This window comes from Aotus nancymaae, unplaced genomic scaffold (genome assembly GCF_030222135.1).
Source record: "Aotus nancymaae isolate 86718 unplaced genomic scaffold, 86718_ANA_hifiasm-v0.15.2.pri h1tg000059l, whole genome shotgun sequence".
NCBI lineage: Eukaryota > Metazoa > Chordata > Mammalia > Primates > Aotidae > Aotus > Aotus nancymaae.
Window position 1 is genome coordinate 3,153,156 of NW_026988473.1, and position 12,195 is coordinate 3,165,350.

General features: G+C 44.6%; 1 protein-coding gene across 5 annotated transcripts; it reads right to left on the minus strand.

The window, feature by feature from the left end:
- Nucleotides 1-3,295: 3,295 nt before the first annotated feature.
- Nucleotides 3,296-11,147, minus strand: LOC105706485 (RNA-binding protein 4). 5 transcript variants are annotated; one of them, XR_010338272.1, is made up of 5 exons: nucleotides 10,812-11,147; nucleotides 9,583-10,006; nucleotides 5,615-6,305; nucleotides 5,016-5,125; nucleotides 3,296-3,737 (listed from the first exon to the last, which is right to left on the minus strand). XR_010338272.1 is itself a non-coding variant. In XM_012436906.3 (4 exons), exons 2-3 carry the CDS (start codon nucleotides 9,992-9,994, stop codon nucleotides 5,623-5,625), a joined length of 1,095 nt encoding a protein of 364 aa, XP_012292329.1. In that variant the 5' UTR covers nucleotides 9,995-10,006; nucleotides 10,955-11,146; the 3' UTR covers nucleotides 3,296-3,737; nucleotides 5,615-5,622. The 5 variants fall into 5 exon arrangements, 4 of the variants coding, with proteins under 4 accessions (XP_012292329.1, XP_012292331.1, XP_012292333.1 ...); XM_012436906.3 differs by lacking the exon at nucleotides 5,016-5,125 and having other exon boundaries at nucleotides 10,955-11,146; XM_012436908.3 differs by lacking the exon at nucleotides 5,016-5,125 and having other exon boundaries at nucleotides 10,812-11,145.
- Nucleotides 11,148-12,195: the final 1,048 nt, after the last annotated feature.

Sequence of the window (12,195 nt, forward strand, 5' to 3'; positions counted from 1 at the left end):
TCGCCTCAGAATGAGATCATGTATAAAAACACCAAAGAACTGAGAGCAAACTGACCTGGGTAATCTGAAATAGCACTTAATATCACAGTGCCAATGATCTCTAACTGTTCCATCCCTGAGTCTACTTTAGTACTAATGTAGTTCTAGGGTAAGGAGCCTGGTTTAATTTAGCATTCAACCAAGTTAACCCCAATTTTGAGGATGCCTGGAAAACTTTTTTTCAGACAGGGTCCCACTGTCACCCAGGCTGGAATGCAGTGACGCCATCTCTGCACCCTGGCATCAAGCAATCCTCCCATCTCAGCCTCCTGAATAGCTGTGACTACAGAAGCGAGTCACCATGACCGGCTCATTTCTTAATTCTTTTCCCTTTTTTCTTTTTTGAGACGGACTTTCACTCTTGTTGCCCAGGCTAGAGTGCAATGGTGTGATCTCAGCTCACCGCAACCTCTGCCTCCCAGGTTCAAGAGATTCTTCTGCCTCAGCTTCCTAAGTAGCTGGGGTTACAGGCACTAAGCCTGGCTAATTTTTATATTTTTAGCAGAGATGGGGGTTTTGCTACGTTGGTCTGGCTAGTCTCAAACACCTCATCTCAGGTAATCCACTCACCTCGGCCTCCCAAAGTGATGGGATTACAGGCATGAGCCACCATGCCTGGTCTAATTTTTTTTTTTTTCTGAGACAGAGTTTCCCCCTTCTTGCCCAGGCTGGAGTGCAATGGTGGATCTCAGCTCACCACAGCAACCTCCGCCTTCTGGCTTCTAAAGTGAGTGAGACTCTGCCTCAGGGAAACAAAAACAAAAGCAATAAATGGTTTAAAAAAAGAGAAAAGAGGGGCCGGGTGCGGTGGCTCACGCCTGTAATCCCAGCACTTTGGGAGGCCGAGGTGGGTGGATCACGAGGTCAAGAGATCGAGACCATCCTGGTCAACATGGTGAAACCCCGTCTCTACTAAAAATACAAAAAATTAGCTGGGCATGGTGGCGTGTGCCTGTAATCCCAGCTACTCAGGAGGCTGAGGCAGGAGAATTGCTTGAACCCAGGAGGCGGAGGTCGCGGTGAGCCGAGATCGCGCCGCTGCACTCCAGCCTGGGCAGTAAGAACGAAACTCAGTCTCAAAAAAAAAAAGAGAAAAGAAAATGGAAAAGGATCTAGTATGAATATTAGCATTAAGCCAGGCCAGATTCTGAGTCATGATAAAACTATTCTTAGGTTAGGATCTCAAAGCAAAAAGCAAGAAATAATAGAATCAAGAAATAAAAAAATTTTGAGACAGGGTCACTCTGTCACCCAGGCTGTAGCGCAATGGCCTCATCTCAGCTCACTACAGCCTTGACTTCCTAGGTTGAAGGGATCCTCCCAGCTCAGCCTCCTGAGCAGCTGGGACCACAAATGTGCAACAGCATGCCCAGCTAACTTTCTAACTTTTTGTAGAGACAGGGTTTCACCGTGTTGCCCAGGCTGGTCTTGAATTCCTGAGCTCAAGCAACCAGCTTGCCTCGGCCTCTCAAAGTGCTGGGATTAAGGGCACTGAGTCACCGCACCTGGCCAAGGAGTTAAAATTTTAAGCCAGGTGCAGTGGCTCACACCTGTAATCCCAGCACTTTGGGAGGCCAAGGCGGGAAGATCATGAGCTCAGATCAAGACCATCCTGGCTAACACAGTGAAACTCTACTAAATATACAAAAAAAATTAGCCGGACGTGGTGGCACGCACCTGCAGTCCCAGCTACTCAGGAAGCTGAGGCAGGAGAAAAGCTCTAACTCAGGAGGAGGAGGTTGTAGAAAGCCCAGATTACGCCACTGCACTGCAGCCTCAGCGACAGAGACTCCGTCTCAAAAAAAAAATTTAGCTTGTTTTGTAATGCAAAAATATATCCATGTTTACTGTAACATGTCACTTCTGAAAATCCTTCACTGACCATCCCCATCTAAACAGAATTCTCTACTTGACATTTCTGCATCGTCTCCTCCCTCAGAATGAGCTCCAGAACCCTATGTATCCCCAACACTTAACACCTGCCAGAGTAACACTCAATAAAGTATTTGTTCAATCCACGAATACCATCAGTCTCCAAAGTTTGACATTTGCCAAGCCTACCCATCAGAACAAAGGGGTAAACTGACAAGAGTAAAAAATGGGGGTCGGTAGTGGGTATGTCCTTTAGAGAAAAAGAAACCAAAGTAGGTATGTACGACCCTCCAAGAGAAGTGGCAGAGAACCAACCCAGCCAGGAAAGGAAACTACTAACAGAAAAACGTTTGCTGGGAGGATTAAATGAGAACACATGAAACACCCAGCACAGGTTTCACATCTAAGAATATTCAATAGATTACATTTTGTATAGAGCTGTTCAAATCTTGGCCATCTATGATTAGAAAGAATCCAATAGGAGGAAGCAATTATTTAAAAAAAAAAAAATCTGAGACACCATCTAAGTAAAGACCAGCTTCCTTATCACCCCATCATCACAACTTGACTTTCCTCAAAGTGTAATGCCTGGCATACAGTAGGTGCTCAGTATATGTTGAATGATTCTGAGAAACGCTCTAACTAGACACAGTCCTACAACTGCAGAAACTGGAGCAAGAAGTTACAGACAATAAAAACACATAGAAGACAAATACTGTTTCAAGAGAAACATGAAGCTAAGAGGCAGCAGCTCTTGCACTCAGCCCCATCATTCAACAAGATATCTAAAGCTCCTATGTTGGGTCATTTCTCCATGCTTATCATTTAAAGGCTGTAAACCCAAATAATGAGGTGCTAGTGGGACCATTCAGGTATTCTTTGGATTTTGGCAGAGCTAAACAAATAGAAAATGAAAGGCATCAACACGTTACTGAGCTACAGTTAGCAAAATACTCTTGGAGCCACAGCTTCATTTTTTCACATGGCATGAAGACCGAAACGGACTTCCTCTTCCCCTAAACCCCTCCTTTTCAAGGAAATAAGTTAAGCTAGATATGCTGACTGGGTGACTGGAATGGCAGTCTTAGGGGAAGGTGGTGACTCTTTCTCTAGAAAAGAAGATCTGTATCTCTTTACTAGGAAGTAGTTGATTTTATAACAAAGGTGGACCAGTGGGGAAAGTCTTCATCGGAATAAGGCTGCCTGCCTGGGCTTCTGTATAACCTCTTCCCTTTGGCACCTACAACTCCTATATACAATAAACAAAATAACTACAGTGACATTGACCCAAAGCTGAATACCCTAAACTTTTCACCCTCCCCTTCAAGGTACAAATCAACCCCGTAACAAGCCCAAGCAAGAAGTTTCTCAAAGCACACATACCCTAAGTTGAAAAACCATTTATTTCACCGGAAAGAAAAAAGTGATCCAATGCTCTAGGTCTAGCCTTTGGACCAAAAAGAGACCCAGGGGCAGTGAGACTCTCATCAAGGTCATTCCCAAATCCAACAGCCGCAGGAGGCAGGAGGCAGGGAGGAGACAGCACAGCCCCCACCACAGTTTCGGCACACAATGAGGCCTGCTGGGAGAACAGAACATGAATGGGAAGCTACAGAAGCATTGAAGGACAGAAGAACAGGAAAACGGGCAGGAGAGGAAAGGAAAGTTAAGGAAGACAAGGTCTGAACTTAGCAAGGTAAATTAAGGTCCACGGTTCCTGAGGGACTGAATGCACAGAGCCGAGAACGTCCCGGAGATGGGGTACCACGAAGGGTGTATTCTCATGCACAACCGCAGCTCGGAATTTCAGCCCACACACATCCCACCTGAAAGAGAGCACAATACAGCGGCTTTACAGCAAAGCTCAAAAGGGCTTTCCCATTTAAAACTTCAACATCTTTACAAAGTCTGATAACTTGACACTCCTTTTAAGTTTACTTGTACCCTTCCCAGTATCACAGTAATCTCTAACAATGAAAAGAGCCTGAAGGCCAGAGATAACTGGGGAGGCTAAACAATCTCAGACTAAGGTCTTAAATAGCAAATCTTGTTCCATGAAAGTAGGCAAAGACATTCCATTGCTCTTGATGATGTTAACATGTAGCATTCCTCAGAAAGTAATTCAATGTCACAAACTGTCAGTGGAGGACAGTAAAAAGGGAAAGGTTCCAATTAGCTCCCTGAGGTTAAAAAAAAAAAAACAATAGTATTTCCTATCTAGGAGTTACTGCCAAGGTCCAAGTTAAAAATCATTCAAAGTGTAGAAAAAAGTAGCATCAACTGTACAAGTTTTAAGATCTGAGGACATCCAATTACAACTAGGGAGGAAACTAACTTTGGAAAGAAGGTGCAGAAGGGCATGTATAAGCTACACATCAAGTCACTGAAGTTTCTTCTCCAGCCCAATCAGTTATTTCCTACACAACAACCCTGGGAAAGTCACATACCTTCTGCCCTAACTGCAAAGATGAGTTATCTATCACTCACACTGTTACTGTAATTAAGGATCAATGGTAATGTCTGGGACACACTGGGAGCTACTCAAAAGTAAGGGCATTGAGATTTACCCTTAAGTATAAAACAATAATCTCAAACACCTAGAGCTCAAAGCTGGCAAGTATCAGAAGAGATTATATTCAAGTAGAGCCAAATGGATCATGGGGCTCAAAATGTAGGATAGTGGAAAAAGGGGACTCCGGGTAGAGCTGGTGGCTCAAGAGTATTAAATGCCCATAACAGTTAATGAGAAGATGAAGAAGGGAGTGATCTGCTTATGGCAAAGCTCCCAATCCTGGATTTTCAACATTACCAAAGGAGTAAAATTAACAGGTGTGCATGCATACTTAAACATATACCCTGAGAAAGATGATGTCAAAACTAGAACTGTGGGAATATTAAAACAAAACAAAACAAAACAAAAGCCTAAGTAAGGGACAGGCTGGGTTGTTACAGGACAAACTGAAAGATATAGCAATGTAGTGGGCACTCTATTCAGGGAATAAATCTGAGCTGGGCAAAGAAGGTGGATGTTAGCATCTATGCCCAAATTTCCTTGTAGAACTTTATAAAAGACAAGTTTTGTGATTCTCTATACCCCAACTTACCATCAAATAAGTTCTACAAAACTCCTAAGGGTTGAACCGTTCAGGAATGTCAGAAATACGCTTCAAGATTAAGATGATGCCATTTTGGTAGTCTTCTTAGTAACTGGGACCTGAGCAGTGATGACCAGTTAACTACAGTTATGGACTTTATCATTAGGGGTTGCATCAGAACTTTCACACAGCACAAAACAAAACAGGAAACTTGAAGACCTTAGAAATGTCACACACCTAGGAAACTTAACAAAGGCTCTGAGAAACAAAACACCTGAGCCTGAATGTGTGGGTCTCCAGGTAAGGTTCAATTATAGTATAGTATATAGGTGACCCAAGATTCACCAGCACATCATTCTTTATTTTTCCAGGCACAAATAGAATCAAATTGACTCCCACTACCAGAGGCACTGAAAAATAGCCATGAGGGCCAAAGAACTTTATATACTTTAAAGTTAAGCAGTTAGGACTTCTCTCTAGCCTGTGAGCCATCCTAGTAACCTTAACCTAACCCTGCAAAAGCAAGCAAGCAGGGCAGCCTAATTGGAGCCCTTTAGGCTGCAGGAGGGATGGCAAAACCAGAAGAGGGAACACCCCACAGCTCTCACCTCAAGCTTTAAAAGGCTGAGTACCGCGCTCGATCAGCATACTGCTCCCGCTCATACCGGGCCATGTCGTACAGAGAATTCCGCGCGGCTGCCGAAGCTTGGGACAACTCACTCTCATGCCCGTAACCGTAGCCCTCTCCAACAGTGGGGACTGGGGCTGTAGCGCGACGCAGGGGGCTCCGATCCCGCCCGTAATATGAAGTGGAAGCTGCATTAACTGCAGCAGCGGCTGCTGCTGCAGCAGCAGCTGTGGCAGCAGCTCCTGAGGTCGGCAACAGGTGTCTATCGTAGGGATCGAGAGAGGTGGAGGTGAGGTGACTGGCCATGGCTGTATTCTGGACTTGTGGCAGCTGGGACAGGGTTTGCTCTGCGTAATTATACACGGAGGCAGCTGCAGCCGCCACTGCCTCATAGGACCGGGCAGCACGGCAGCGCTTGTAGTAGGCATCGAGCGCTCCGTACGCGTTGTTGTAATACAATGAATCCCCATAGCTCATGGTGTAAGGCGTACGCACTGCTCCGTATTGCTCATTATATTGCTCGGTCAAGTCTGCCACGCGGCCTGAACGATCTATCGGACACTCTTTGGACCAGTGCCCCTCTTTCCCGCACCGATAGCAGCCGCTCTGGTCTCCCATCCCGGGCGCAGTCCTAAGCCGGCTGGTGGACAACTGCACGTGCATTCGTTTGCCTTGAAGAAACAGACGCAAGAAGGGTTGCTATCACTCTTGGTCATAGCCCCAGCCCCTACCCCAGACACCGGTCATAGCAATGGCTTTACCAAGACAATTCTAATGCAGAACTCATCTTTGCCAAAAGACAAAAAGAAAAAAAAAACTCAACATAAAGATTCAGTATAATGACCTGATTTCAACCAAAGATCAATCAGATGAAGAAATATTTCAGCTATAACACTAGTTTAAATGCTTAAGAAATAAACTAGTCCTACTCTTGCTCAAAACAATCATCTTATCCTTTGCCAAGTAACTGCAGGTAAAAATCTTCTTCAAACAGCAGCTCAATGTCAAAAGAAGTCAAAGTAAGAAAGAGTCCCCAAGTTTTTTCTGACACTTCCAATCCTTACTAGCAAGATAGATTTCATTAAGCAAGGGAATGTAAAGGCCAGTTTTCCACCCACCTCAAAAAAGTCAAAAAGAACGGAATAAAAGACTCCAATAATTACCACTACTAAAGAATGATCTAGGCTGAATGTGGTAACAAAATCTCAAGGTACATCTCTGGAAAAACCCTCATGAACTGGGGAGACTGCAGGACACAAGTTAAGTACAGCCTTCTCCCTTAACTGGGCCCTTTAAATTGCTGGTTCTGATCATCACTTTAACAAGGATTCTTTACAATCTGACAGTTAATTTTAGTGAACCTCTACTAGGGTCAAAGGCAAACGGCAAAAACAGGGCAGACTGTTCTCAAATGCCTCAAATTTTAGAAATACTGTAAAAACCATGGAAGAAAAGGTGGCTGAGGAAAGTGGAGAATAACTAGTTATACTAGTCAGTGGCCCAAACTGCTCAGTTTAAGCAGGATTAAAGTACTTATCCTTAAATCTGAGAGCCTAAGAACATACACCTAATATTTTTCCTGAAAATTAAAATTTGCATTCTGGAAATAAAAAGTATTACTTCTGAAAATGCAATAAAAGCAGAAACTTTTTCTAGAAAAGTTAAAACTAAGTTTTAATAAGTCTTCACAGAAGCAATTTCTACCTAATGCGATCTACCAGCTTATTTCTAAGTGAAACTCAGAAGAGATCCAAATCCTACAAAATCTTCCCAATGCAACTGGTTATGATACACCCTAAACATATACCTGTTTAAGGAGTAAATGGTCAAAGGCAAGGGAGAGTCAACAGATGGATCCTCTAACATTAGAGAAAGTGTAAACACAAAATCTTACCTGCAAAATTAAGGTTAGGTTCTGGGAGACCAGAAAACACAATAGGGAAAAGTGGGGTGGAAGGACCAAAATATCAAGGAGGTCTAGGTTGAATCATTACAACTGGGAAGTTTAGGTTGCAGGTTATTAAAACAGAGTAGATATGCAATTAAGTACTTAAGTACCTTAAAGGGCTAACCTGTCTCTGGCATTTGCACAGGGGGCCACTTTGGCACCTACCAAAACCAGAGAAAACAAGTGCAACTAAGAAATCAACTATGCACATTCCAGACATAAAGATCATTAATAAATGCCTTGATCTAAGGATTTGTTGGCTCTAATGCCAGAAAAAGAAGTTAAATTCTAAAAAATATCTAAAAGATTTTAATTGGTCAAGAAATAGAGAAGACACCCAATACTGGGAAACTGAAACTAAAAAAGACCACCCTAATAAATATCACTCATCAATATACGTATATAACTCTGCTAGTATTAAGAAATGAGAAATGCCAACATTAAAGAAAATAAGGTAAAAATAACTAGGCATAAGTTAGAATAAGAGGACCTAGGGTTCAGACCCCCGGAGTTTTATATAAGGATATTCTGTCCTGACTCAAAATCACACTGTCCTCTCCTTAAACTTAACTGCTACAAGCAGACACCACCTCTTCTGACTGGGTTAAAATGTGGGAAAGAGTCCAAAAATTAGTATCACACCACAAACCCTCCACAAGAGCAGCCTTTGCTCCCAATTAGGTTGTTGACAAAATAATTCTCAACTTGCCAATTAAAAAAAAGCAAACTAGACCTGAGAGACCTGTGTCACTTTTCTATACCTGTGTCACAGCAATGCCCATGACACAGAGCACCCATTACCAGGAGAAATAATGATCAGACCTCCAGCTCTAAAAAAGCCTAATTTAAGGGAAATGGTCACCAAAGACAGCAGTAATGATTCTCAATGAGGGGAGTGCCCAGAAAAAGAATCAGCCACCACACTGTGAAAACACAGGTTTGAAACATAGCAAGGAGTCACGGGAATACGCCATAATTTGGATAAGGCTTTGTAAATTTTTGTTCAGTTCTGCTTAATTAAGCTGAAAAGGGAAAACGCTCTTTTTGATACTGGGAACTCAAATGAGGGGAGAGAAGAAGAGTTCAGATAGCAATTCACCATGGTTACCACCCCTGAACTGCGACTGTTGCTTCAAACCTCAGATTTTGGAATATTTGTGTTATACTTACCAATTGAGCATCCCAAATATGAAAATAAAAAAATCCAAAATGTTCTAACAAGCATTTCCTTTGAGCAATATGTAGGCATTCAAACTGTATGGGATTTGAGATGCTTCCAAATGAAGTGACAATCCACATCATCACCCATGCTGCCCTGCCCTTCAGGCACAAATAATTTCATTTGGTCAAGACTCCAAGATAAAACAAATCTAAGTGTTCTATTCACCAAAGATATTATAATGTCCAGCCCCAAAACATTTTACTGCCCCTAAAATCCCAATGCCTCCTGCCTCCCTCCCCAGAAGTCCTAAAATCAGCCTTCTAATTCTAGAGTGGCCTTATACTCAAAACACAACCCCTGGGTACAGGTATAATACAAAAGCAACAAAAGCTGTAACCTTTTAAAGAGTTAGTGTAAGGTAGGATAGCTTAACATGAATTCTGCTCCTGTAAACGTGTTGCTCGATCTGTTTTTGCAAGGTTCTTCACGTAAAATTCTAATCTGGTGCTGAGGGCAATAAATTCAGAGTGAGGTACTCTGAACTGTGTTCTTCTACTACTACAAAAAAAAAGAGAAAACGATTTCTGCACTGATGAGTGCAAAAGCCTTAGGGGCTCCAAATAAAAGCTGAGTGGTTTTTCTCCATGAGACATTTGCCTACGGTAAAGCCTGTAAGTCCCATGCATTCTCCATCTTAGGAAGTCCATCACCCATGCTTATTTCTTCACCACCAGCCAGCCAACAGCTGTTATCTTTTCCAAACCCCTCCCTTTACTTATCCAACCATTTTCTGCACATAGCCTTATGTTCAGCCCTCTACCCAAAGAGGGTGGTTCACCTTGAAACTCTGTGTTATCAAGGCCCCTGATGGCCTCCACTGCATCCTCTGCCCGCTCCATGTGTACGAAGGCATAATCTTTCACGATGTCACATTCGATGACCGGACCATACTCCTCGAACTTGGCTCGAAGCTCCTTATTAGTGCAGGTGGGACTGATGTTGCCTACATGCAACTTTGTTGAGGTTTTGCTCTTATTCTTGCTGGCTTCCACGTTGATGTTCACCCCATGAAGCTTGTAATGGTGCAGGTTGCGTATGGCATCTTCCGCTGCAGTTTTGTCTTCTATGTGCACAAAGCCGTAATTCTTAATGATGTCACATTCCAGCACCTTCCCATACTGCTCGAAAAGAGAGCGGATCTCCTGCTCTGTGGCCTCCCGGGGCAGGTTTCCGATGAACAGCTTCACCATCCTGACAAGAGCCTGGGAGAGAAAAACAAGATTGCTGACAAAAGACCTTAGACCCACATCAGTTTACAAACAACAACAAAATGACTTTCACTTTAATGTGTATTTCCAGTTTTCTCTCTCACACGCCTGCACAGACACCTCCACAAAACCAAAGGGAAGTAGGCGTGAACTAAGGCCTGCTATAGTAGCCGCCATAAAACCTGTAAGAATGAGAAGACGTCTGCAATAGGGAGGTCCTTAGTAGACAAAGGGTTTGGTAAGACCTGATACTTCCAACAGACATACGCATGAAAGACAGCAAACGACGAGATGGCGGTACTGGGTTTTTCTATCCACTAGGAAGAAAACAAAAAAACAGAAGTCTACTTAGGCTTGCTAACTGACTGCCTGAAATTATCAACAGGCTTTTCCTCACGTAGTAACCAAAGCAGCCATCATTTCCGGGAAAATGAGCCTTGTAATAGCTACATTTCAGAGTTTCCTTTAGTGAACCCGCGACTCGGATCAGACAGCGAGTCGTGGAGCATAAAGCAAGTACTGGAGAGGAGAATGCCTCTCTCGGGCACCGTCCGAGTTCCCGCACAACACTGAAATGCGTGGCCACAGGACAGAGCTTCAGATTCATTGACCAGACGATATCTCACAGCCCGAAAAATTGTCGAAACGGTGTTGTAATTGCCAGGTGTAAGGGAAAGGGGGTTATCCCATTGTAAATCTTCCGGCTTCCAAGTGCAGCCAAGTCGGGCGCGGGGCAGGGTGGGGGAAAAACGCAAGGTATTCTCAGGGGGCGGTGGGGGAAGGGCTGCTCCCGGCTTACCGCGCTAATGCCGAGGACCGAGGTCGGCTCTCAGTGACGGGCGTGGAGGACGCAACCCCACTAGGACACCCTCGAAGCCCAAAGGAGTGAGGTAAAATTTAACAAGAGTACAAAAATGGCAGTGGAAGGTCTCGGAGTCTCACCCGCACAGAAATCTGCAAGACCTCCTCCTCGCGGCGCGGACGCTTCTGACAAAACGCTAAAATGGCGGCGGCCGCAGCAGTGGCTCTGGGTAGAGGGGGGAGGTGTCTACAACCGGATTGGCCACTCAATAAAGTGAAGGGCAGGCGTTCCCGCAGATCCTCTTCCTGATTGGTTATCAGGGACGCCAATCACCTGAGAGGCCGGGAAGAGGTGGAAACGTCAGTAACCCTAGAGCTTTTATGCAAAAGCTAATAGGCATCAACCTAGCGAAGCCGAACTCGCTGATTGGGTAAGAGGTCAGCGTGAGGGCGGAACTACAAACGTAGGGTTCGCCGGCGGGGTGCGGCCCGCCATTAGGCGGAGCGAGCAAGAGCACTGGAGTAGTAGTCTTTAGTTCCGTGGCGCCAACTTTGTTAAGCGTCCACGTTTCGCCATCTCCACGTGCACAGCCTGACAGTATTCCGCGCTCCATTTTGCCGTCCACTTTAGGTTTCTCCCTCTAACCACCCAAGCACCAGCTCCCTCGCGGCCAGGGCGTTGTGGAAATAGTTTATGCCGAGACAGGCCAGGAAAAACAGCGAAGACACACCCCCCTCCTCTGGAAACCAACCTTCGCCTTGGGCCAGTAGTCCACACTGTAGCCTTGAAAGTCCCGGAGCTCCCCCAAACTCAAACCTCTCACAGGTGGTGAAAGGACCTTTGTAATGGCCCAGAAGTAGGCCCGGGAGGAGGCTGCACTGTCGAGGAGACGCTGAGGACAAGTTCCCTCTGGGAACCAGCTTCCCGGGGTCCGCAATGAATAAACCTTTCTGTGACCATGGAGACTGAAAGTACACCCCGACCCCACCCTGAGAAAAAACTGGAGCAGCAAAGGTTTTTTTGTTTTATTTTATTGGGCGCCATCAGCCAGGGCTGTTTTAATCCCCTAGAACCAACCTTAGAGGGAAGAGCCTAGTCACAACCAGCTGTAAACAAAATACAAAGTAATATTCTCCAGAGGGTCCAGCTGCCGCCTCTTCTCTCATCCTTAAACTGCGTCACATAATCCCAAATTCATTAAGCAAGCAACTTTAGTCAAGACCCTTTGCAAAGCAGCTTTTGAAAAGGAAGTTAAAAGGTGGGGTGCAGGGGCTGGATGGAAGAACTTAAAACACGAACAAAACAGGCTATAAGCAGTGCAGCGTTTATGAGTGAAGATGACACAAGTACAACACACCACCATCCAAACAAAGCAGCTTGT

Excerpts from the sequence above, each read along its gene's own strand:
- LOC105706485 (XM_012436906.3), bottom strand. The coding sequence starts at position 9,994 with ATGGTGAAGCTGTTCATCGGAAACCTGCCCCGGGAGGCCACAGAGCAG. Across the intron at positions 6,306-9,582 it reads TGATAACACAGAGTTTCAAG|GCAAACGAATGCACGTGCAG; the intron begins GTGAACCACCCT and ends TGTTTCTTCAAG.